The sequence below is a fragment of the Pipistrellus hanaki genome, assembly GCF_964339955.1.
Source record: "Pipistrellus hanaki genome assembly, chromosome: 20".
In the NCBI taxonomy this organism is placed as follows: Eukaryota; Metazoa; Chordata; class Mammalia; order Chiroptera; family Vespertilionidae; genus Pipistrellus; species Pipistrellus hanaki.
The window spans coordinates 590,741-613,422 of NC_140522.1; the positions used below are offsets into that span (position 1 = coordinate 590,741).

At 68.9% G+C, this 22,682-nt stretch overlaps 3 protein-coding genes across 3 annotated transcripts in view; all 3 read left to right on the forward strand.

Annotated features, from left to right (window-relative positions):
• CSRP1 (cysteine and glycine rich protein 1) overlaps window positions 1-12,450 on the forward strand; it is a 63,288-nt gene extending 50,838 nt beyond the window's left edge. The window contains exon 7 of the mRNA XM_084868593.1: window positions 12,438-12,450. The gene's annotated coding sequence lies outside the window, so the exon portion shown is untranslated. The remainder of the gene's footprint in view (window positions 1-12,437) is intronic.
• Window positions 1,850-13,586, forward strand: LAD1 (ladinin 1). Its single transcript, XM_084868569.1, has 10 exons — window positions 1,850-2,103; window positions 5,399-5,566; window positions 6,534-7,707; window positions 9,699-9,818; window positions 10,548-10,591; window positions 11,042-11,105; window positions 11,783-11,935; window positions 12,363-12,449; window positions 12,683-12,757; window positions 13,130-13,586. Exons 1-10 carry the CDS (start codon window positions 2,069-2,071, stop codon window positions 13,133-13,135), a joined length of 1,926 nt encoding a protein of 641 aa, XP_084724695.1. The 5' UTR covers window positions 1,850-2,068; the 3' UTR covers window positions 13,136-13,586.
• A 3,273-nt stretch (window positions 13,587-16,859) lies between these two features.
• On the forward strand, window positions 16,860-22,124 carry TNNT2 (troponin T2, cardiac type). The gene is made up of 12 exons (XM_084868592.1): window positions 16,860-16,989; window positions 17,440-17,556; window positions 17,646-17,681; window positions 18,077-18,110; window positions 18,388-18,448; window positions 18,679-18,795; window positions 18,994-19,071; window positions 19,550-19,660; window positions 20,836-20,945; window positions 21,340-21,430; window positions 21,634-21,674; window positions 21,888-22,124. The coding sequence occupies exons 5-12, from the start codon at window positions 18,395-18,397 to the stop codon at window positions 21,931-21,933; spliced, it is 648 nt and encodes a 215-aa protein (XP_084724718.1). The 5' UTR covers window positions 16,860-16,989; window positions 17,440-17,556; window positions 17,646-17,681; window positions 18,077-18,110; window positions 18,388-18,394; the 3' UTR covers window positions 21,934-22,124.
• Window positions 22,125-22,682: the final 558 nt, after the last annotated feature.

Sequence of the window (22,682 nt, forward strand, 5' to 3'; positions counted from 1 at the left end):
TGTGTGTGTGCCTCTGTGTGTGTGTGGATGTCTGTGTGAAGGTGTGTGTCTGTGTGTGTGTCTGTGTGAATGTGTGTCTGTGTGAATGCGTGTGCCTGTGCCTCTGTGTGTGTGTGTGTGTGAATGTGTGTGTCTGTGTGGGTGTCTGTGTGAATGTGTGTCTGTGTGAATGTTGTCTGTGTGAATGTGTGGTCTGTGTGAATGTTGTCTGTGTGAATGTGTGTGTGTATGTGTGTGTATGGATGTGTGTGTGTGAAGTGTGTGTCTGTGTGAAGTGTGTGTCTGTGTGAGTGTGTGTGTGCATGGGTCTGTCTGTGTGTGTGTGTGTATCTGTGTGAATGTGTGTGTGTGAATGTGTGTGTGTGAATGTGTGTGTGTCTGTGTGAGTGTGTGTGTGCATGGGTCTGTCTGTGTGTGTGTGTGTGTATCTGTGTGAATGTGTGTGTGTGTATGTGTGATGTCTGAGTGAATGTGTGTGCGTGTGCCTCTGTGTGTGTGTGTCTGTGTGAATGTGTGTGTATGTGTGAGTGTGTGTGTGCATGGGTCTGTCTGTCTGTGTGTGTGTGTGGGGGGGGCTCCTGGCTGTCCCTTGTGACTCCCACCCCAGCTGGTTGGGGCCGGGGATCCTGCACCCCCAGCGGCCGCCTCGGGGAAGGAGCAGCGGCCCAGAGGGCGGGGAGGCCCAGAGCCTGCGGTCCGTCCTGGGGCGGGAGGTGACCCCTGCGGGCTGCGGCTGGGAAGTCCGGGGACTTCCTGTGACCGCGTCTCCGCGGGCTCCCCCAGGAAGTGAGCATGTATGGTCAACACGGGGAGCGCGTCACCGGGAAGGTCCCCGTTAGGAGGCCCCAGGGGCCCCTCTCCCCACCACGGCCCTGACCTCCAATCCCACCTCCACCTCCTGGTTCAGAGGTCGGCGCTCAGCCCCTGGCGTGAGAAGGAGTTTACGTTTAAAAACTGGCTCTCCAAAGAAATGCCAGCCGCTGTGCTGCTGGTATTGGGCTCTGCTGACTCATGAGCTTGCCCACCACGGCCCTAACCACCTGCTGGGTACGGGCTGTCCCCGGCCTCAGGGAGGGTCCCTGGGCGGGCGGGGCCCAAGGCCAGGAGGTGTGCTCTTCCCTCTCCTTCCTCTCCTCCCCTGGAGGCAGCAGATGCTCAGGCCTCTCCTGGCCCCTGCTCATGGGGGGCCTCTCATGGGGGGGGACCCCAGGGCTGTGCCTGGCTCCTCGCTGGCCAGGCGGCCGGCCTTGCGGTCCTGGTCCCCAGGGAGGGCGCTGTTCCCCCTGAGAGGCCGGTGTGCGCAGGAGCAGCTGCACCCCGGGCCCAGCGGGCAGGCGGGGGCCGGTGGAGCCGGGGTGTGAGTGGCCTCAGGTGGCCCCAGATCCAGGCCCAGCTCCCGGTGCGCGCCCTCCTCCGGGGGAAGCCGGGCCTCCCACACCCGCGCCTCCGCCAAAGTGCAGCCCCGGCCCCGGGACAGAGCCCCCACCTCCGGTCCGCGCCCCGGGCACCCCAGAGCCCCGCGACCCCGAGGGTTCCTCCCCGGCCCCCGAGACCCCGGGGGTTCCTCCCCAGCCCCCCGCGACCCCGGGGGTTCCTCCCCGCACCCCCCCAGACCCCGGGGTTCCCCCCCCCGCACCCCGAGACCCCGGGGGTTCCCCCCCGGCCCCCGAGACCCCGGGGGGTTCCTCCCCAGCTCCCGGGACCCCGGGAGGGTGTTCCCCAGCCCCCCGGCCCCGCCCAGGGGTCCCCTCGGCGGAGTCTGACCCGGCCCCGCGGGCCCGCCCCGCCCGGCGCCCCGGCCGCCCCGGCACCTGCGCGGAGCCGCCCCGCCCCAGCTGGTCCGACTGGTTCCGGGCAGGAAGCGGCCCCCGCCGCCCGCACGGCCCCGCGCCGCCTCCTCCTCCGGCGGCGGGTCCAGCGGAGCCGGGGCGGGACCGGGCGGGACCCGGCGGGGAGCCACCCCCCGGGGCGCTCCCGGCGGCGAATCAGGGACCGGGGACCAGGGCCCGGACCGGCCGGCGGGGAGCGCGCAGGTGAGCGGCCGGGAGCCGGCGGCAGCGGCGGCGGGATGTCGGGCAGGAAGGACTGGTCGGCGCTGTCCAGGTGAGCGGCCGGGGCCGGGGCGCGGGGCGGGTTTGGGGCCGGGGCGCGGGGCCGGGGCCGGGGCCGGGGCCGGGGCCGGGGCGCGGGGCGGGGGGCGCGGGGCGGGAGGCGCGGGGCAAGGGGTGCGGGGCCGGGGCCGAGGCGGGCGGCGCGGGGCGCGGGGCGCGGGGTGCGGGCGCTGGGTGCGGGCGCGGGCCCCCCCAAGGTCGGCCTGGCCCCCCGAGGCTCCTCCCGGGGCAGAACTGGGGCCACACGGCTGGGGAGCCCTCGGGACAGGGTGGGGTTCCGCTCTCCCTCGGCCTCCTGCGCTCCCCTTGGGGGCTGAGGCCACACTGGGGGTTGTGGGGGCTGGTCCCTGGCCGGGGGGACCCCCCTCCACCGCACCTCCCAGCTCTGGGGGCCTGGAGTGGCTCAGCCTGGGGCCCGGAGCGGAGTCGGCCTCACCCTCACCGCTGGGTTTGGGCGGATGGTGGACTGTCCCGGGCAGGGGGAGGGGGCAGGAGGGACGGGGACGTGGGAGCCATCCCCGGGGCTGAGGAGTTCCCTGCCTGAGCACGGCATTCTGGGAGCTTCGGGGCTGGGCCGCCTCGGGGCAGACTCAGTCCCTCTCTGTTCTCAGCTTCCTTTGGGAGGGGAGCCCTCAGAGGCGCAGAGAAGGGGGGCTGGCTGGGGGGACCCCTCTCGGAGCTGCCCTGCCCACCTTCCGCCCCCAACCCCACCCACCAGAGCCCCCGGGGCCCCTTCCCCTCCTTCCCCCAGCAGAGTGCCTCAGACCCAGGCCCCCCCTCCGGACCCGGCTCTAACCGGCAGGAGGGCCGGGTGCGAACAGCTGTGCTCCCAGGCCTTTCCCATTGAGCCGCCCGGCTCCCCATCCCCTCCCCCTCCTCTTGGGGCGGGGCTATGGAGATCTCGGGGTCTCAGGCTCTGCCTCCCTCAGCCCCTCACTGGGCGGAGAGGGGGGACACGCCTGCGGCAGGCAGCCCGTGGGCAGCGAGGCCGGGAAGGCAGGAGCCGGTCTGGGGGAGCGGCTGGCTGTCAGAGGCGGCCACACCCCAGGGGAGGTATGCGGGCGGGGCGGCCGCATGGCCTTGGACTCTGCCTGTGGGTCACCCTGCCTGGGCCGCACGCGGGTGTGTCCCGCCCTCCCCGTGGGCAGACCTGTGCCCTGCAGGGGCGCCCACACACGTGTGCAGGCCTGTCTGTGGCGTGTGAAGAGGGCACATCCGTGCCTCTGCATGGGTGCCCACACACGTGTGCAGGCGTGTCTGGCCTGTGGAGTGGGGATACTCGTGCCTCCGCATGGGTGCTCACACACGTGTGCAGGCGTGTTGGTGGCCCGTGGAGTGGGTGTGTCTGTGCCTCCAGGTGCATGCTCTCACACAGTGCAGGCATGCTTATGGCATGTGGAGCAGGCCTATCTGTGCCTGCAGAGGCGTGCTCACATGTGTGTGCAGGCGTGTCTGTAGCCTGTGGAGTGAGCAGGTGTCTGTGTTGGTGCTGACCGTGCTTTGCCGGGTTAGAAGGCCAAACCAGACCCGCCTCCCAGGCACCTGCCACCTCCCCACTGGGCACTGGGTCGGTCGGCTGAGCTTGTCCCCCTCAGAGGGAGCGGTCCGGCTGGCACAGGGGCGGGCCCATCCCCACGGGGCCCAGGGCGGCTGCGGAGGCATCCTGGACGGGCCCTCTGCCCCCCCTGCCAGCCCCGGCCCTCAGAGCACCGTGGGCAGCTGCCGCGGCTCCCGCCCGGCTCCCGGAACAAGCCTCTGCAGCTGGTGGGGGGCAGGGGTGGGGGGCGGAGTGGGCCCTGTGGCACTCAGCTGGGAGCTGGGAGGAGCCGGGAGGAGGTGTGTGGCCCCTGTGGGGAGCGGGGAGCAGGGAGCTGGGGCCCTCCTGCCGCTCCCCGGCACAGGGTGGAACTCGGACGCTCCGGCCCGGTGCCGGGGCTGTGGCCAGCCGCTGGCGGGGTGCCTGGTCAGCAGCCTCGGCCTCTCCTCCTGGCCGCCCGTCGTGGGCGAGGCTGGGCCGGGCCGGCTGCGGGGGGTGAAGGTGGATCGGAGAACTCCGGCCCAGCAGTGCCTGGTTAATCATTGTCCTGCCCGCCCCCTCAGCCCTCCCCCCCTGCACCTTTCCCACCCCCAGGGGCCGCCCCCGGGCTCCCTGGCCAGGAGGGGCCTTAGGGACCCCCATGGGGGACCCTCATGGTGTGCAACCCTCAGGGGCTGAGGACTGGCCCAAGGTCACACAGCCAGCGGCTGTCTGTCCTCTCCTCACACCTGTTCCTCCTTTAAAAAATGCTTTTATTCATTCTGAGAGGGAGAGGGAGATGGAAACATCCATGGTGAGAGAGCATCATGGACCGGCTGCCTCCCGCACGCCCCCCACTGGGGATGGAGCCCGCAACCCGGGCCTGGGCCCCTGACCGGGAATCGAACCCCGACCTCCTGGGTCATAGGTCGAGGCTCAACCCCTGAACCACGCCCGGCCCCTCCTTTACCCAGAGCAGCTGGGATCACATCCCTGCAAGGCAGCCAAGAGGGGTGCGTGGCCCCGAATGAAGGGGGGGGGCGAGGAAGGGGTGTCAGGGGAGGGAGTGGTCGGCGCCGGTGAGCGTGGCTGGGCCCCCTGATGCTGGGAACCCGGGCCCCTCCCTGGGCCGGGCCTGGAGCTCGGAGGTCAGTGGGCTGGCCACTGGGGTTCCCCAAACCGGCTCTCCCGGCTGCTGCCCGCGGCCCCGCCTGTCCTGGGCGGGGAGCCCCAGGCTCTCCGGGCGCCCCCACCCGCCACTGTGGGCTCCGGGGAGGGGGCGTCCCCCTCTGGGGGTGGGCCGGCCCGCCCAGCACCCTTTCCTGGCGTTTGCCTTGGAGATTCTGTCCTGGGACGGAGCCTCTGTTTCTTTTGATCAGCTGTGCTCTTTTTATATAGTAAATTTCATTTTAAGTGCATTTTAATTGATTTCCGTGAGGAAGAGAGAGAGAGAGAGAGAAACATCCAGGATGAGAGAGCATCCTGGACCGGCCGCCTCCTGCCACGCCCTCCCCCCCACCCCCACCCCGGGGATGGAGCCCACAACCCGGGCGTGCGCCCCTGACCAGGAATTGAACCCTGATCTCCTGGGTCCATAGGCTGACGCTCACCACTGAGCAACACTGGCCGTTTCCCACACTCAGTGTGTTATCTGCACAGACTGCACGTGGGCTCAGCGCCCGTGGCCGCCGCAGAGGGCGCCCCGCGGAGGCCGCGGTCTCTCCCGGCCTCGCTGACCGCCCCCTCTCCCCGCCCCCCGCCCCGCCCGCAGCCTGGCCCAGCAGCGGAGCCTGGAGGACGAGGAGGAGCTGCGGCGGGAGCGCCGGCGCCGCCACCGGAACCTCAGCTCCACGTCCGAGGACGACGGGGCGGCCCGGTCCACGCCGTCCGCCCCGCCCACCCCGTCCACCCCCCACGGCGGGCGGCCGGCCTCCGACAGGTGCGCGGGGGCGGGTGCGCGGAGGCGGCGGGCGGGGCCCTGGGCGCGTCCTCCGCGGGGAGAGGTCTCAGGGGACGGTCGGGGCGTGAAGAGGAAGGTCTGGTCCCCACCGGACAGGACCCCCTCCGTCCTACACTCTCCCCCCGACCGGCACCGGGCACCCATTCCCAGGGGGACGGACACCCATGGACGCAGAGCGTCCACCGGGGAGGGCGACCCCCCGGAGGGGCAGGGCCGGGGCTTCCGTCCACGCTGCCAGGCTCTGTGCCTGTGCGGCCCCCACTGACCCAGCCTGCGCCCCCAGCCTCGGACTCTCCAATCCCCTTCTTTTTTTAAAATATATATCTTATTGATTTTTTTTTACAGAGAGGAAGGGAAAAGGATAGAGAGCTAGAAACGTCGATGAGAGAGAAACATCGACCAGCTGCCTCTTGCACACACCCCCCACTGGGGATGTGCCCGCAACCAAGGTCCATGCCCTTGACCGGAATCGAACCTGGGACCTTTCAGTCCGCAGGCCGATGCTCTATCCACTGAGCCACACCGGTCTTGGCTCCAATCCCCTTCTAAGGGGAGGCTGGTCTGGCCACCCAGTTTTTGGGGTGTGAGGGCCAGGAAGAGTGGGGCCCAGGGTGTCCCCAATGTCCCCCTATTTTAAAATTTTTTTATTGATTTCAGAGAGGGAGAGAGAGAGAAACATCCATGAGGAGAGAGAATCATGGATCAGCTGCCTCCTGCACGCCCCCTAGTGGGGATGGAGCCCCCAACACTGGCCTGTGCCCTGAAGGGAACCGAACCCTGACCTCCTGGTGCCAAGGCTGACCCTCACCACTGAACCACACCGGCCAACAGGGTGCCTTGTAGGAAGGCCACGCCGGACGCCCCAGATGTGACCCTCATCTGAGTGACGGTGGGGTGTGGGGTGTCCACGCCCTCTGACCCTCCCTCCCCCCATCTTCTGGCCCAGGCTGCCCAGCGTGGAGGAGGCCGAGGTGCCCGCACCACCGCCTGCGGCTCCTCAGGATGAGGGCGAGGAGGTGCAGGCCATCCTCAGGACGCGGCGAGAGCGGAGGCAGCGGCGGCAGGGGGCGGAGGCCACCCAGGCCCCCCTCGGCGAGCGGCTGGAGGCCCAGGAGGGCGCAGGGGACAGCTCGGGCCCCGGGCAGGCCGCCCGGCCGTCCCTCACCCCCGCGACCCGCAGACTGAGCCGGGAGCAGCAGGCACCGCGGGCCCCGGAGGCGGAAGCGGGCGTGGCCCCCCGAGAGCCCGGGGCCAGGCGGAGGGGCGTCCCGGAGAAGCCCCCGGCCGCAGAGAAGCAGCCCCCCGGCCCGGAGAAGCCCCCGGCCGCAGAGAAGCAGCCCCCCGGCCCGGAGAAGCCCTCGGCCTCAGAGAAGCAGCCCCCTGGCCCGGAGAAGCCCCTGGAGCTGAGGCCGGGCCCCGAGGAGACCCCCGTCCCCGAGCGGAGGTCGGTGCTGGCGAAGACGGACGCCTGGGAGAGAGGGCCGAGGCCGGCCAGCGGGGGGGCCCCCGAGAAGCAGCAGGCCCCCCCAGTCAAGGCGGCGGCCGCGGAGAGGGGACGGGTGTCGGAAAAAGCACAGATCTTCGAGAGGGCGAGGGTCTCCGAGACAACGAGGGTCCCCAGGAGGACCATGGAGCAGCCCCAGGCCCTGGAGAAGCCTCAGGCCCGGGAGCAGCCTCAGGCCCGGGAGCAGCCCCAGGCCCGGGAGAAGCCTCCGCCCAAGAAGAAGGAGGAGCAGCCTCAGCCTGGGGAGCAGCCTCGGCCCAAGGAGAAGCCTCACCCCAAGGAGCAGCTGCAGCCCAAGGAGAAGCCTCAGCATCAGGATCGGCCTCGTCCCAAGGAGAAGCCTCAGGCGGAGGATGAGCTGAAGCCCGAGGAGAAGCCTCAGCCCGAGGATCGGCTTCGGCCCAAGGAGAAGCCTCAGGCCGGGGATGAGCCTCGGCCGGAGGAGCAGCCTCAGCCCAAGGAGAAGGCCCGGGCCCAGGAGCAGCCTCTGGCCCGGGAGCAGCCAGTGGCCGGGCAAAGCCAGAGAGCCAGGGTCCTCGGCCGCCTGCCCTCCGCAGAGCCGGGGTCGTGCACCCCTCCGACCGTGGCCTCCCGCCTCCCGCCCATCACCCTCCAGGTGGGCAGAAGCCCCGCCCCCAGTCCTACCCCGGTGCCCGTGGCTCCCTGGCCATCTCCCGTCCCCCAGCTTCAGGCTGGCTGGGGCCGTGTCCTTCCTCTCTCTCTCTCTCTCTCTCTCTCTCTCTCTCTCTCTCTCTCTCTCCCCCCCCCCTCCCCGCTCCTCGTCACCATCAGAACAGGGGGACCCCAGGGCAGGGGCATCCGCTGGGTCACGGGAGCGAATCCTCCCTCACCCAGGCCCTGGATTTCGGGGCCCCCCCGGAAGTTCCCCCAGCAGCTGTGCCCGGCGGCCGGGCTCCAGGGAGCCGTGTCTCCCATCCCCACAGCAGAGGCAGACCAGGACTTCCCCCCAGACCCCCCTCCTCCTCCCACAGCTCCCTGGACGGGCTGGGCCACCGGGGTCCCGTGGCAGCCTGGGCTCCGGGCTGCCCCCCATTGGGGCGGCCGGGGCTCGGGCCCGTGGTGGCCAGGGAGGGCAGTTGGGAGGCACCAGGCCTGCAGGGGAGGGCAGTTGGGAGGCACCAGGCCTGCAGGGGAGGGCAATGGGGGTGGTCAGCCCTGCAGGGGAGGGCAGTTGGGGGAGATCAGGCCTGCAGGGGAGGGCAGTTGGGGGGCGATCAGGCCTGCAGGGGAGGGCAGTTGGGGGCGGTCAGGCCTGCAGGGGAGGGCAATGGGGGTGGTCAGGCCTGCAGGGGAGGGCAGTTGGGGGGCGATCAGGCCTGCAGGGGAGGGCAGTTGGGGGCAGTCAGCCCTGCAGGGGAGGGCAGTTGGGGGCGATCAGGCCTGCAGGGGAGGGCAGTTGGGGGCGGTCAGGCCTGCAGGGGAGGGCAGTTGGGGGCTGTCAGCCCTGCAGGGGAGGGCAGTTGGGGGCGATCAGCCCTGCAGGGGAGGGCAGTTGGGGGCGATCAGGCCTGCAGGGGAGGACAGTTGGGGGCGGTCAGGTCTGCAGGGGAGGGCAGTTGGGGGCAGTCAGCCCTGCAGGGGAGGGCAGTTGGGGGTGATCAGGCCTGCAGGGGAGGGCAGCTGGGGGCGATCAGGCCTGCAGGGGAGGGCAGTTGGGGGCGATCAGGCCTGCAGGGGAGGGCAGTTGGGGGCAGTCAGCCCTGCAGGGGAGGGCAGTTGGGGGTGATCAGGCCTGCAGGGGAGGACAGTTGGGGGTGGTCAGGCCTGCAGGGGAGGACAGTTGGGGGCGATCAGGCCTGCAGGGGAGGGCAGCTGGGGGCGATCAGGCCTGCAGGGGAGGGCAGCGGGGGCGATCAGGCCTGCAGGGGAGGGCAGTTGGGGACGGTCAGGCCTGCAGGGGAGGGCAGTTGGGGGCGGTCAGGCCTGCAGGGGAGGGCAGTTGGGGGCGGTCAGGCCTGCAGGGGAGGGCAGTTGGGGGGCGACCAGGCCTGCAGGGGAGGGCAGTTGGGGGGCGACCAGGTCTGCAGGGGAGGGCAGTTGGGGGGCAATCAGCCCTGCAGGGGAGGGCAGTTGGGGGTGATCAGGCCTGCAGGGGAGGGCAGTTGGGGGTGATCAGGCCTGCAGGGGAGGGCAGTTGGGGGCGGTCAGGCCTGCAGGGGAGGGCAGTTGGGGGTGGTCAGGCCTGCAGGGGAGGGCAGTTGGGGGCGGTCAGGCCTGCAGGGGAGGGCAGTTGGGGGCGGTCAGGCCTGCAGGGGAGGGCAGTTGGGGGCGGCCAGGCCTGCAGGGGAGGGCAGTTGGGGGTGGTCAGGCCTGCAGGGGAGGGCAGTTGGGGGTGATCAGGCCTGCAGGGGAGGGCAGTTGGGGGTGGTCAGGCCTGCAGGGGAGGGCAATGGGGCAATTAACCCTGCAGGGGAGGGCAGTTGGGGGCGATCAGGCCTGCAGGGGAGGGCAGTTGGGGGCGATCAGGCCTGCAGGGGAGGGCAGTTGGGGGCGGTCAGGCCTGCAGGGGAGGGCAGTTGGGGGCGGTCAGCCCTGCAGGGGAGGGCAGCCAGGGGTGACCGGCCTGTGATGCTCCCCCTCCTGCAGGTGAAGATTCCCAGCGAGGAGGAGGAGGAGGGGAAGGAGGAGGACGACGCCTTCTCACCGGCCGGGACCACCTACAGCAGCTCCCTCCGCAGGTCCAGCCCCCGGACCATCTCCTTCCGGGTGAGCCTCGGGCGGGCACCCGCCGGCCGGTCCGTGTGGCCCGGCCGGGGCACCAGCCTCTGTCACCGGCCAAGGTCCTGGGTCCGACACCAGGAGGACAGAGCGGGCCCTGGGGTTCCCCTGGTGAGGAGGCGGAGTTACAGGAGGGCAGGTTGGGGCCGCGGTCGGCAAACCTCGGCTCTTTGGCCCCTGGAGGGCGGCTCTTCCACAAAAGACCACGGCCTGGGCGAGTCTGTGTGGAAGAAGCGGCGTCAGAAGGAGTTTAAGTTTTAAAAAAACGTGGCTCTCCAGAGAGATGTCCATCGTTGTGCTGTTGGTGTTTGGCTCTGTGGACGGAGGAGTTTGCCCGCCGCTGGGTTGGGGCATTGGAAGGTGGATGTATATGGACACACCATAGCAGCCCCATCTTGTGGTGAAATTGGGAACTGCAGGAAGAAAGCTGGGGCTCATGAGCAATGGGGGTGGGGGTGGGGAGGCAGACAGGACAGCAGTGGGTGGCAGGTACCCCCCAAACACCTACAGGGGCCCAAGGAGAGGCTTCCCCAGACTGGCCAGCCGGGGGCAGGTGTCTGCTGGACACGGGGGGACCGTCACAGAGGCTTGGTGGAGAGCCGGGCCGTGGAGGGTGGGAGGAGGGAGGAGGGAGGAGGAGGTGTCTGCGAGTGGGGCCCCGCCCTGGAGGGGACACCCCCTGCCACCACGCTCATCGGTGTCTCTCTCTCCTTCCAGATGAGCCCCCGGATCAACAATGCTGAGTCCACCCTCACCCGCAGGTGAGGGGCGGAGGGCCTGGCTCTCCTTGGGGGTCACGGTCAGCCTGTTTGCCGAGCCACAGGGCGCATGGTGGGGGCACACAGGGGGCCATGCTCTCACCCAGGACCCCAGCGTGGCCGGGAGGCTGGGTGGATACACAGGAAGGGGGCTGGGGGCTGTGTCTGGGGCAGCAGCTGCCTCCGAGTGGACCTCTGGATCTCCAGACAGGAAGTGGGGGTGCCTCTTGCCTGGGGGGCGGGGAGGTGAAGCCCGCGGAAGGCTGAGTGTGACGAGCCCACCACGTCTAGCTCGGGGAACACGTGACCAAGGGGGTTTCGGGGGTCACTGGTCCGGGTGGAGGAGGGGGGCAGGGGGCGGGAGGGTCGGGGGAGGGGAGGTGTGCACCCCGGTCTGCGGGGGGCAGGGATCAGGGCCTCGCCTGGTCGCTCATCCCGTCCTTCTGCCGGCAGTGCCAGCGTGCGGCTCCCGGTGAAGTTAGGCGAGAAGCTGGAGCGATACCACACGGCCATCCAGGTCGGGGGACGGGGCAGGACGGGCAGGGCGGAGGGGGGGCCTGAGGGGGAGGGGGAGGGGGAGTGGGACGGTGAGGGGGAGGGGGAGGGGGAGGGGGAGGGGGAGGGGGAGGGGGAGAGGGAGGGGGAGGGGGAGGGGGAGGGGGAGGGGAAGGCGAGGGGGAGGGAGAGGGGGAGGGGGAGGGGGAGGGGGAGGGGGAGGGGGAAGGAGAGGGGGAGGGGGAGGGGGAGGGGAGGGGGGCGGGGAGGGGGAGGGGGAGGGGGAGGGGGAAGGCGAGGGGGAGGGGGAGGGGGAGGGGGAGGGGGAGGGGGAAGGCGGGCGGGGAGGGGGAGGGGGAGGGGGAGGGGGAGAGGGAGGGAGAGGGGGAGGGGGAGGGGGAGGGGGAGGGGGGCGGTGAGGGGGAGGGGGAGGGGAAGGCGAGGGGGAGGGGAGGGGGAGGGGGAGGGGGAGGGGAGGGGGAGGGGGAGGGGGACGGTGAGGGGGAGGGGGAGGGGAAGGGGGAGGGGGAGGGAGGGGGGGGAAGGCGAGAGGGAGGGGGAGGGGGAGGGGGACGGTGAGGGGGAGGGGGGCGGTGAAGGGGACGGGGAGGGGGACGGTGAGAATGAGGGTGATGGGGAGGGTGTGGGCTGCCCGGCCTCCTGGCGCCGCCTGGTCAGCCGTGCTCTCTCTCCCCCCAGCGCTCCGTGTCCGTGAAGGCCCCCGGCTCCGCCCGCACGGAGGTCTTCGTGGCGCCCGTGGGCGTGGCCAGCCGGCGGCACCTGTTCGAGAAGGAGCTGGGGGGCCCGGGGGGCCGGGACCCGGGCCGGGCAGAGCCCGCCGCCAGCCGCAGGGTGAGGGCCCCACACGGAGATGTTTCTGTGGGTCTCAGGGAGGGAGGGAGAGGGAGAGGGAGAGAGACATCCGGAGGAGAGGGCATCACGGACCGGCTGCCTCCTGCACGCCCCCCACCCCGGAGACCAAGCCCGCACCCCGGGCCTATGCCCTGATGGGAATCGAACCCTGACCTCCTGGGTCAAAGGTCGACGCTCCGCCACGGAGCCAACCGGCCAGCCGGGGTGCGTGTGTCCAGTTTGGCCGAAGCTGCTGTTGACCTGAGTCACCGTTTGGGTGCTGAGCCCCGGTCCCTGCAGCTCCCGGGGGGAGGGGGTGGTGCTGTAGGGGGGGGGGGTCAGTGACCCTCAGGTCTATGGGTGCTGCTGGGGGGTTTGGGGGCTCTGTCCTGCCCCCCCCCCCGCCCTGACGGAGCCCCTCTTCCAGGACAACCTGAAGCTCTCCGGGGTGGTGACCTCTCGGCTCAACCTGTGGATCAGCCGGACTCAGGAGTCGGGGGAGCCGGACCCCCCGGTACGGCCCCGGCCCGGCCCCTGACCGCGGGGTGGGGGTGGCGGGATGAGGGGTAGGGGGGGGGGCCCAGGCGTGAAGGGGGTTTCCAGGGGTGGGTGGCGGGGCTGGGCAGAGGCCTGTGGGTGGGGTGGGGGGACGCAGAGAGAGGGGGCCGGCTGGACGGGGAAGGGCGGGGGCCCCGAGCCCCCCGGCAGGCCCCTCAGGCCCTCTCTCCTCGCCGATGCCCCAAGCAGGAGGCGAAGAAGGAGGCGGCAGCCGCCAGTCGGACCCCGTGGGTGAAGAGAGGGGGCTCCACCCTGGATGCTGAGGTGAGGGCGGGGGGGGGGGGGGGGCGCCCCACACCCCTCGCCCACCCCCGGCCCGCCCCCGGCCCGCCCCCGGCCCGCCCCCGGCCCGCCCCGGGCCGCACACTCTAACTGGCCTGCAGTCGCCCAGTCTGAGTACCCAGAATGCCTTGGTCCTGCTGTCAGGCTGGGGTGCCCCAACCACAAGCCTTGGCAGAGGCCCGGCTGGCTGCACCCCCTTATCCCTGAGAGCTCTGCTCCCTCCAGCCCCACAGACGGGGGGCCGGGCCTGGGTGGGTGTGGGTGTGGGGGTGTGGGGGTGTGAGTGGGGGTGTGGGTGTGGGTGAGGGTGTGCCTTCCTGTGCACCCTCCCGCGCTGACAGGTCTGTCCCGCAGGTGTGATGTGAGCGGCAGCTGAAGTCCCGCCTCCCTTGCGCCAGGCCTGCCTCCGTCCGTCTGTCCGTCCGTCCACAGCTGCGCCCTCACCTCCCGCTGCCCCGACCCTTTCTGCCTCTGGGCCTGGGTTCTGGCGGCTCCTTCTCTCTCAGGCCGCCCCGGGCGCAGGTGCCAGGCTCCGTCTCCTCCCACCGCAGGCACAGCCGCGCCCGGCCCGTCCACCCCTGGCCTGTGGGTCCTGTCCCCGCGGAGTCTCCGGCTCCCGCTGCTACCGGGCCAGGCCCCCGCTCCCCCGAATCCATCCGCCCCAGCACCGCCCTCCCTGGCCCCGGGCCCCTCGCTGAGTCCCTGTGCCGTCCCCGCACTCTGCCGCCTCGCCCGCCCTCACCCCTGCAGGAGCCCCGCCTCGGCCCCTCTGAGCTCAGGAACGACCAATAAACTCACTGTGGTGTCTGTGACCGAGCCCGCCGCCGCCGCCCCAACCAACCCCGCCCTGAGGCCGCCTTCTACGGGGCGTCTGCACGGGTGTGTGTGTGTGTGGTGTGTGGTGTGTGGGGTGTGTATGGTGTGTGGTGTGTATGGTGTGTGGTGTGTATGGTGTGTGGTGTGTATGGTGTGTGGTGTGTATGGTGTGTGGTGTGTGTGTGTGTATGTGTATGGTGTGTGGTGTGTATGGTGTGTGGTGTGTGGATGGTGTGTGGTGTGTGTGTGTATGTGTATGGTGTGTGGTGTGTATGGTGTGTGGTGTGTGTATGGTATGTGGTGTGTATGGTGTGTGGTGTGTATGGTGTGTGGTGTGTATGGTGTGTGGTGTGTATGGTGTGTGGTGTGTGGATGGTGTGTGGTGTGTGTATGTGTGTGTATGTGTGAGTGTGTGGTGTGTGTATGTGTGTGTATGTGTATGGTGTGTGGTGTGTGTGTGGTGTGTATGGTGTGTGGTGTGTGTATGGTGTGTGGTGGTGTGTATGGTGTGTGGTGTGTGGTGTGTATGGTGTGTGGTGTGTGTATGGTGTGTGGTGTGTATGGTGAGTGGTGTGTGTATGGTGTGTATGTGTATGTGTGTGTATGGTGTGTGGTGTGTGGTATGGGGGAAGGGGTGCGTTTGGGTTATTTTGGCTGGGGGGGGGTGCCCATCATCGTTTTCCTCACACGAAGGTGGGTTACATACTATCGTGATTCTGGGGGCAGACCTGCCAGCCCCCCTCACACACTCTCCCCATTCCGTCCCCAGCACCGCGGCCCCTGAGCGCCTGGAGGTCCTGGGCCACACCAGCCTCCTGGACATTCAATAAAAATGTGTTAAAAAGCAGCTGGGGGCCACGGGGCCAGGGCTGGGGGCAGGGCCCCGTCCCTCCTGACCGGCGGCCGGCAGACAGCAGGATCCCGGCCCGGCCCGGCCCGAGGGTCTCAGGGCCCAGCAGGCTCAGCAGATCACAGCTTCATTTAATTGTTATTATTTACAAACAGATGCTACTGATTCCTGGGGGGGAGGGAGAGGGAGAGACAGACACATCCATGACGAGAGCATCACAGACCGGCTGCCTCCTGCGCGCCCCACCCCGGGGATGGAGCCCGCACCCCGGCCTGTGCCCTGACCGGGACTGGAACCCTGACCTCCTGAGTCACACAGGCCGGGGAGCTTTATTTTAACCCCCAGAGGGGAGCAGCGGTCCCCACAGGCCGGCCGCCTGTCCCGGGGCCATCGCTCACGCCTGCCAGTTCGCTCTCCCGCCTGACCTCCCGTGGGGCCGTTCCGGGGGGATGGGGACCGGGGAGGGGCCTGGGGTCACAGATAAATACCCTCATGGGCCGCAGCCCGGGTGCCTCACAGGCCGCTGGGCCGGGAGGGGCAGCTGGGAGCGGCTTGGAGAACGCCGTGGCCCTCGGACCCTCGGGAGAGCTGTGGGGCGGCCTCTGCCCCCCAGTCCCAGCCCCCGTCCCAGGCCGGCTCTGGCACCGGCCCTATCGGCCTGTCAGCAGGGCAGCTGGCTTCTGTCGCCGGCAGACCTGTCGGGTTTTAAATAGACCGGCCGCAGCGGACCACCACATGGGCTTATATGGTCCGAGCACCGGCTGTCTGCCCATCCCTGGCACCTGCTGACCGAGCCCCCAACGCCCCCCTCCCGTCCTGTCCCACCCTGCACATTCCTCTGCTCCCCCAACACCCCGCCCCCCCACATTCCTTCGCTCAGGAGGCCCAGCCCCCCCTCCCCCAGTTTATAGCCCTGCCCGCCCTGCCCTCTCCCAGTCCCTGCCCGGCGGAGGAGGCACCTCGTTCGGTGCTGCCCGCAGCTCCTGTGCGGAGGTAAGATGGTGGTGGTGGTGGTGGGGCATTGAGGCAGAGAAGCGTGGAGGGCACAGGCCGGGCACGGCCTGGCGTCCCGGCCCCTCCGTCTGTCCGTCCATCCGTCCGTCCGGCTCTGCCTCGTCCGTGGGAGTGCGCGGAGGTCCGAGTTCCCTCCACCAGGGGCCAGGCCTCCAGGGGAGGTGGTCCAGGGAGCCGGGCGGGGAGGGGGGTCAGGTCACGGAGTGTGAGCCCAGCTGGTGGGCTAGAGGGTCCACCCTGAGTCCAGCTCCCCTCGCCCCCTCCCCAACACGCCCGCAGAGAAAGATCCCCTTCATTTTCCAGCTTCTCCTGTGCCCGCGGAGAAAGTATAGAAAATATTCGGGTGGGGAGGGGGGAGGGGATTGCCCGGAAGGTCAGGAATTTCACCCGCATTCCTGACGCTTCCTCTGGGGCAGAGGGGGCATTTGTGAGGATCAAGTTGCCCCTGCCCCCCCTTCGGCCCCAGCTCCCCCCGCCCCCGCCCATGCCCTGCCCCCTGGCTCCCCGGAGGCTGACAGCTGCAGGGAGGGCCGTCCCAGCTGTGTCTGTCGGGGACCAGGGCTGCATTCCTCAGAAGCTCAGCTGTTCCGAAGGATTAGACCTCGAGGCGCGTCCATTTTACAGATCCGTTGACCGAGGCTGAGCTAAGGTCACCCAGCAAAAACTGGGTTTTCAAAACCCACCTTTGGGCCTCACGGCCAGTATTCTTCTGGCTTCCGGCCCCAAGGACGCGGACCCTGAGCTCTGGGCTGTGGGGCAGGAGGGGCGGGGGGGGGGAGGGGGGGAGAAGAGGTTTGGGGACATTATCACACCGGCTCGGGGCGGGGTTCTGATTCCCTCCCCGGCCGGAGCCCCGGCTCAGCCTGCCCCAGCCTCCTCTTCAGTCCGGCTGCTCCCCGGGGTCCCGGGCAGAGTGGGGGTCACAGACTCCTCACCCGGCCTGGGGACGCCTGAGGGACCAGCATTTGTCAGAAACGAGGCTGCTCCAGGGTGTGTGCTCTGCAACATTGTTGCAGGAATGCCCTAAGTGCCGCTCGCAACATTGTTGCAGAAACGGTAATATTTCTGCAACAATGTTGCAAAGTCACACTTGGGATATGGATACTGTTGCAGCCACCGTCTTCCTCCCCCTGCCGGTCCCAGGAAGCGGGTCCCCTGGGCCCACACTGACATCTCTCTTTTCTTGGAGGGAGGGAAAGAGAGAGACCATGTCTGACGCGGAAGAGGTGGAGGAGTACGAGGGGTGAGTGTCAGAATACCCTGCCCCCCCTCCACCTGCCCCTCCCACCTGTCCTTGGGGCCGCCCTGGGGGCAGGTGGATGGGTGTGTGTGGGTGTGTGTGTGTGTGTGAGTGTGTGTGCACACGCACATCTTTGACCGCATCCCCTCCGCGCTGCAGGGAGCAGGAAGGTAAGCGCACGCCTGTACCCTCATTGCCATGGACGGATGGAGGGCCGCCCGGTTTGAAACTGACCCGCCTCTTGTCTCCTTTCTCGTGGCCGTGACCTGGTCCGAGCAGAAGAAGCTGTGGGAGGTACGGGCTTGGGCTAAGGGAGGGGTCAGGGCGGGAGGGGGGGGGACCCCGGGAGCCGAGATTTCCCTGTCTCCTCCCCCTCAGCGGAGCGAAGCCCTTCCCCCAGCCCTGGCTCCTGCACAGGATCCACCTGACCTTGGCCACCCTGACCTTGGCTGCCCTGACCCTGGCCGCCTGACCTTGGCCGCCTGACCTTGGCCGCCTGACCTTGGCCGCCTGACCTTGGCCGCCCTCTGCCAGGCGCCCCGGCGGGAGGGACAATTGTGGGTTGTGGCCACTCCCCTGGCTGCAGCCGGTCGGGGCCTGAGTGAGCGGCTGCGCTGTTTAAGGAAACACGGGTCCGAGCTTGGGGCTCCGGGTCTGTGGCCCCCACACCCGCCCCCCTGGCCCCGGGGCTGCAGGCGCAGGCGGGCCCGGCACCCACTGTGCCCCCGCCCGCCCGTCCTTCAGAGCAGGAGGAGGCCGCCGAGGAGGAGGCCACGGAGGAGGCCGCGGAGGAGGCCGCGGCGGGGGAGGAGGCCGAGGGCGAGGCCGAGGGCGAGGCGCAGGCCCAGACCAGCGCGGAAGGTGGGGCCCTGGTGCCCGGGGGGAGGGTTAAACAAGGGGGACCCTGAGCTTAGGGTCAGGACGTGGTTAACGTTTCTCGTTCTGTTCAGACGACAGACAAGAGGAGGAGGTGAAAGAGGCTGAAGGTGAGGACGGAGGGCTGGGGTGCGGCAGGGACCCTGCCCCAAGGGAGGCGGCTCCCGGGGACCGGGGAGGGGGGAGGGCTCACGGGACTGGACAGACGTGGTGACGATGCGGGTTTGGGGCGCTGGGCTCCAGGTCTCTGCCCCTCAATCCGGGGACACTGCCCCTGAGGGAGGGACAGCCACGCCCCTGAGGAGGGAGGCCACGCCCCTGGGAAGGGACAGCCACGCCCCTGGGGAGGGAAGCCACGCCCCGGGGAGGGAAGCCACGCCCCTGGGGCGCTCCTGGAACTGGGAGTCCTGACTGGAGGAGACGGAGGCCCTCGGACCCCAGCCCCTCGGGACAGAGCTGGGCCAGGTCCAGGGCCCCTGACCCCCGGCTGTGTGTGTCTCTGCAGATGGCCCCGTCGGGGAGTCCAAGCCCAAGCCCAGGTGAGGAGGGCACGTGTGTGGGGCCCGGGGGGCAGAGGGCCAGCAGGGAGGGGGGCTAAACCGCAGGTCTCCTGGCTCCCGGGCGGGTTCTGAGATCCCGGGGGCTCCCCCTGGGGGGGCTCCACCTGGGGTTCGCTGGGCAGTGAGGACGGAGAGGGATGACCCGTGAGGGCCCTGGGCTCTCCGGGTCCGAGTGAGTGCCCAGAGGGGGCCACGCTCTGCGGGGGGCGGGGGGCGGCCTGCCCCATACCCAGCTCCATCCTCCTCCTCGCCCCAGGCCCTTCATGCCCAACCTGGTGCCGCCCAAGATCCCCGACGGAGAGAGGGTGGACTTTGACGTGAGTGGGGCGGCGGGGCGGGCAGGCCTGGGCGGGGTGGTGGGCAGCGCCCCCCTGAGGGAGGGAGACACCCCTCTGGGCTGCGGGAAGATGGCACAGGGGGGGGGGGTCCAGCCCGGGCCAGGCTGGCACTGTCCTGGGTGCAGGCCCCAGGCCCCAGGCCCTGCCCCGGCCTCGGGCGGGCGGGGGGCGGGGTGCCTGCCCGGCCTCCCTGGAGCCCTGCCCCCCAGGACATCCACCGGAAGCGCATCGAGAAGGACCTGAACGAGCTGCAGACGCTGATCGAGGCCCACTTCGAGAACCGGAAGAAGGAGGAGGAGGAGCTCATCTCACTCAAGGACAGGATCGTAGGTGCCCCCCCTGCAGCCCCTCCCTGTCCGCACCCCTCCGGCCAGGCCCCTCCCCATCCCCACCCTTCCGGGGGGGCCCCTCCCCGTCCACACCCCTCCGGCCAGGCCTCTCCTCCCACCCGGGCCCCCAGGCCCCTCCCCGGCCCCACCCCTCCAGCCAGGCCTCTCCCCTCCTCTCCCCTCCTCTCCCCGCAGGAGAAGCGGAGGGCGGAGCGCGCCGAGCAGCAGCGCATCCGGAGCGAGCGGGAGAAGGAGAGGCAGAACCGCCTGGCGGTGAGCGCCCGCCCCGGGGCCCCCTCCTCCCGAGGCACCGCCCCCCCCCAACCCCAGCTCCTGGCCCCGGGGCGACCGGCCTCCGCTCCGGAGTCAGCCTCATTCACTCATTGATTCATTCACTCATCCATCCATCCATCCACCCACCCATCCATCCACCCATCCATCCACCCATCCATTCACTCATCCATCCATCCATCCACCCATCCATCCATCCATCCACCCACCCACCCACCCATCCATCCATCCACCCACCCACCCACCCATCCATCCATCCATCCACCCACCCATCCATCCATCCACCCACCCACCCACCCATCCATCCATCCATCCATCCACCCACCCACCCACCCATCCATCCACCTGAGGGCGGGCCAGGCCCCGGCGGGGACCCTCCAGCCCCGCGGAGAAAGCCCGGAACCGGGGTCCAGGGCCCCCCGCCCCTCACTGCCGCCTCCCCGCCCCCCACCGCCGGCAGGAGGAGCGGGCCCGGCGGGAGGAGGAGGAGAACCGCCGGCGCGCGGAGGACGACGCCCGCAAGAAGAAGGCGCTGTCCAACATGATGCACTTCGGCGGCTACATCCAGAAGGTGGGCGGGGCCCCCGGGAGGGGCGGGACTTCACATTCAAAGGGGCGGGGCCTCCTGGAGATGGCGGGGCATCACATCCGGGAGGGCGGGGCCACAGCCAGAAGGTGGGCGGGCACCCAGGAAGTGGGCGGGGCAGCACGAGGCGGGTGGGGCAGCGGGAGTCCTGGGGGCAGAGGGATCCCCGGAGACCAGGGTCCAGGGGGAACTTGCCAGCTGCTGAGGGGGACACTGCAGCCTCCTCCCAGCCCTGCAGCCCCGCAGGCGGGGGGTTCCCTGGAGGGGCCTGTGGGATCGGGGCTGTGGGCGAGCTTTGCCCCCCCCTCTGCCCCCTTCATCCACCCCAGGAGCCCCCCTCCTTCTCCCACCCCCACCTACCACCCCCCCACCCTCACCCCCGGCCACGCAGGCTGCACACCGCGGGCAGAGCCGTGCCCAGGCTCAGAGCTCCGGCTGGAGACTCTGGTTGGAGACCGCTGTGTGGGGCCTCAGTCTCCTCATCTGTAAAATGGGATTAACATGGTCTGCGGCCAAGGGGGCCCACCCTGGGGAGGCGGCTTATTCCTGGAAGCTCAGCCCCATCCCTGACTCCCACGCCCCACGCCCGTCCCCATGGGAGGAGGGGACTGTCCAGCGGGACTGTCTCAGGCCCCAGCTCAGAACCCGGCCCACCTCCCTGCTCTGCCCGGCAGGGACCACACGGCCAGACTCTGGCCCTGGCTGCCCTGTCCCCTCAGCCCCCGACCCCGTCCCGGTCACCTCTGGCCGGGGACCGCGTCTGAGTCACCGTCTCCCTGTCCCCCTCTCTCTCCGCCGGGCCCTCCGCCCTCCGCCTCCTGCCTGCCCTCTCTCTGTCTCTGTCCCACCTCCTCCGCCTCTCTCTCTGGCTCTGTCTGTCACGGTTCCCTGGTTTAGCAGGCGCAGGTGGGTACGAATCCTCCTCTCTGATTTGGGGGGCTCCCTGGAGGGGGGGCGATGGGACGGGGTGGCCCCAATGACCCTTTCCGTCCGGGCCTCGGTTTCCCCGGGGAATCCGGGCAGGGCTGGGCCGGGTGCTGTGGGGTGAGCAATGGGTCCCTACTGGGTTTTTTTTATTTTTATTTTTTTGGGGGGGATGGGGGGGTGGGGAACGAGAGAGGGGAGGGGCTGTCCTCTGGCGAGCGCCCCGTCCCCTCCAGACGGAGAAGCGGAGCGGGAAGAGGCAGACGGAGCGGGAGAAGAAGAAGAAGATTCTGGCCGAGAGGAGGAAGGTGCTGGCCATCGACCACCTGAACGAGGACCAGCTGAGGTGCGGCCCGGGAGGCTGGGCGCGCCGCCGCCACCAGGGGGCGCTGCCGCCCCGCGCATCCGCCCCGGGCCTGGCGCCCGCAGGTCCAGCAGCTCCTGCAGCTCACCTGTCCGGCTCCCCTCGCCCTCTGCACGCAGGTGGTGGGGAGGGGGCCGAGCCAGATGCTCCCCAAGGACAGGGCCCCCCCTTCTCCCCCGTGTCCTGGGTACCTGCTCTCGGGGCCCCCGGCTGAGCCAGGTGGGCAGGTGGGCAGGTGGGCAGGCAGTCTGAGGCCCTGGGGGGCCCTGGGGTCAGGATGAGGGTGAAGGCAGATGAGGGGCCCGTCCGTAGTGTCCTCAGCCCCCCAACCTCCACTCTGGCTCCCCCCACACACACACACACAACCCCCCTGCAGGGAGAAGGCCAAGGAGCTGTGGCAATGCATCTACAACCTGGAGGCTGAGAAGTTCGACCTGCAGGAGAAGTTCAAGCAGCAGAAGTACGAGGTGAGCCCGCCCCCCGCCCCCGCGCCCCTCCCCAGCCCGGCCGGCGCCCCCTGGTGGGAGCCGGTCCACCTGCTGCTGGGCTGGGACCCCCCTCCCCCCTCCCCACCTCCCCCCTTTCCACCAGCCACCTGGGACGTGAGCCACAGAGGCTCCCAGGTGACTCCGCCTCTCCCCCCCCCCCCCCCAACCCCCGTGTCCTGCAGATCAACGTGCTCCGGAACAGAATCAATGACAACCAGAAAGTGTGAGTCTCCCAGCCTCGCCTCCTCCCTCCGGCCTGTCTGTCTCCGGCGGGGCCTCCGCCTCCAGCGCCCTGGCCTCCAGGGCCTCCCTGTCCCCTCGCCCCAGGCCGCTGCCCACCCAGGCCGCCCCTGCCACCCTCACACCCTCAGCACCCACCCCGGGGAGACCTCCCGCCCCGCCCGCGGCCCCTCCGATGGGTCCTGTTCTCCCACAGCTCCAAGACCCGAGGGAAGGCCAAGGTCACCGGACGCTGGAAGTGAAGGCCCGACCTGCTCCCGGCCGTGTCCTGCCGCCTGCAGGCCCCCAGCGCCGGGCCCTCCTGGCACGGGGGCGGGGCGGGAGCAGGTCCTGGCTGGGTACAGGGGCAGGGGCCCCCACTGGCCACCGCCACACACGGCTGCACCCACATGTCCACACCACCACGCCAGGAATAAAGGCAACGAGCACCCAATGGCACTGCTGTCCGTTCTTATTTTATATTTATTTTATATTTTATTTTTATATTTTATTTCATTTCATTTCATTTATTTTACTTTATTTTTATATTTTGTTTTGTTTTATTTTGTTTTATATTTTATTTTATTCTATTTTATTTTATTTTATTTTATTTTATTTTATATTTTATTCATGTGTTTTTTGTTTGTCCTCACCTGAGGATATTTTCCCATTGATTTTTTATTTTATTTAAAAAAAAATTTTTTTTTAAATCTAAAACTTTCTTATCACAAATACACCTTTTTGTAAAATTGATTTTTTTACAGAGAGGAAGGGAGAGGGACAGTTAGAAACATCGATGAGTGAGAGTCATCGATCAGCTGCCTCCTGCACGTCCCCCACTGGGGATGTGCCCCCAACCAAGGTCCATGCCCTTGACCGGAATCGAACCCGGGACCCTTAAGTCCGCAGGCCAATGCTCTATCCACACCGGTCAGGGCTCCCATTGTTTCTTTAGAGAGAGAGTGGGAGGGAGAGGAGAGACACACAGAGAGAAACACCGATGTGAGAAAAA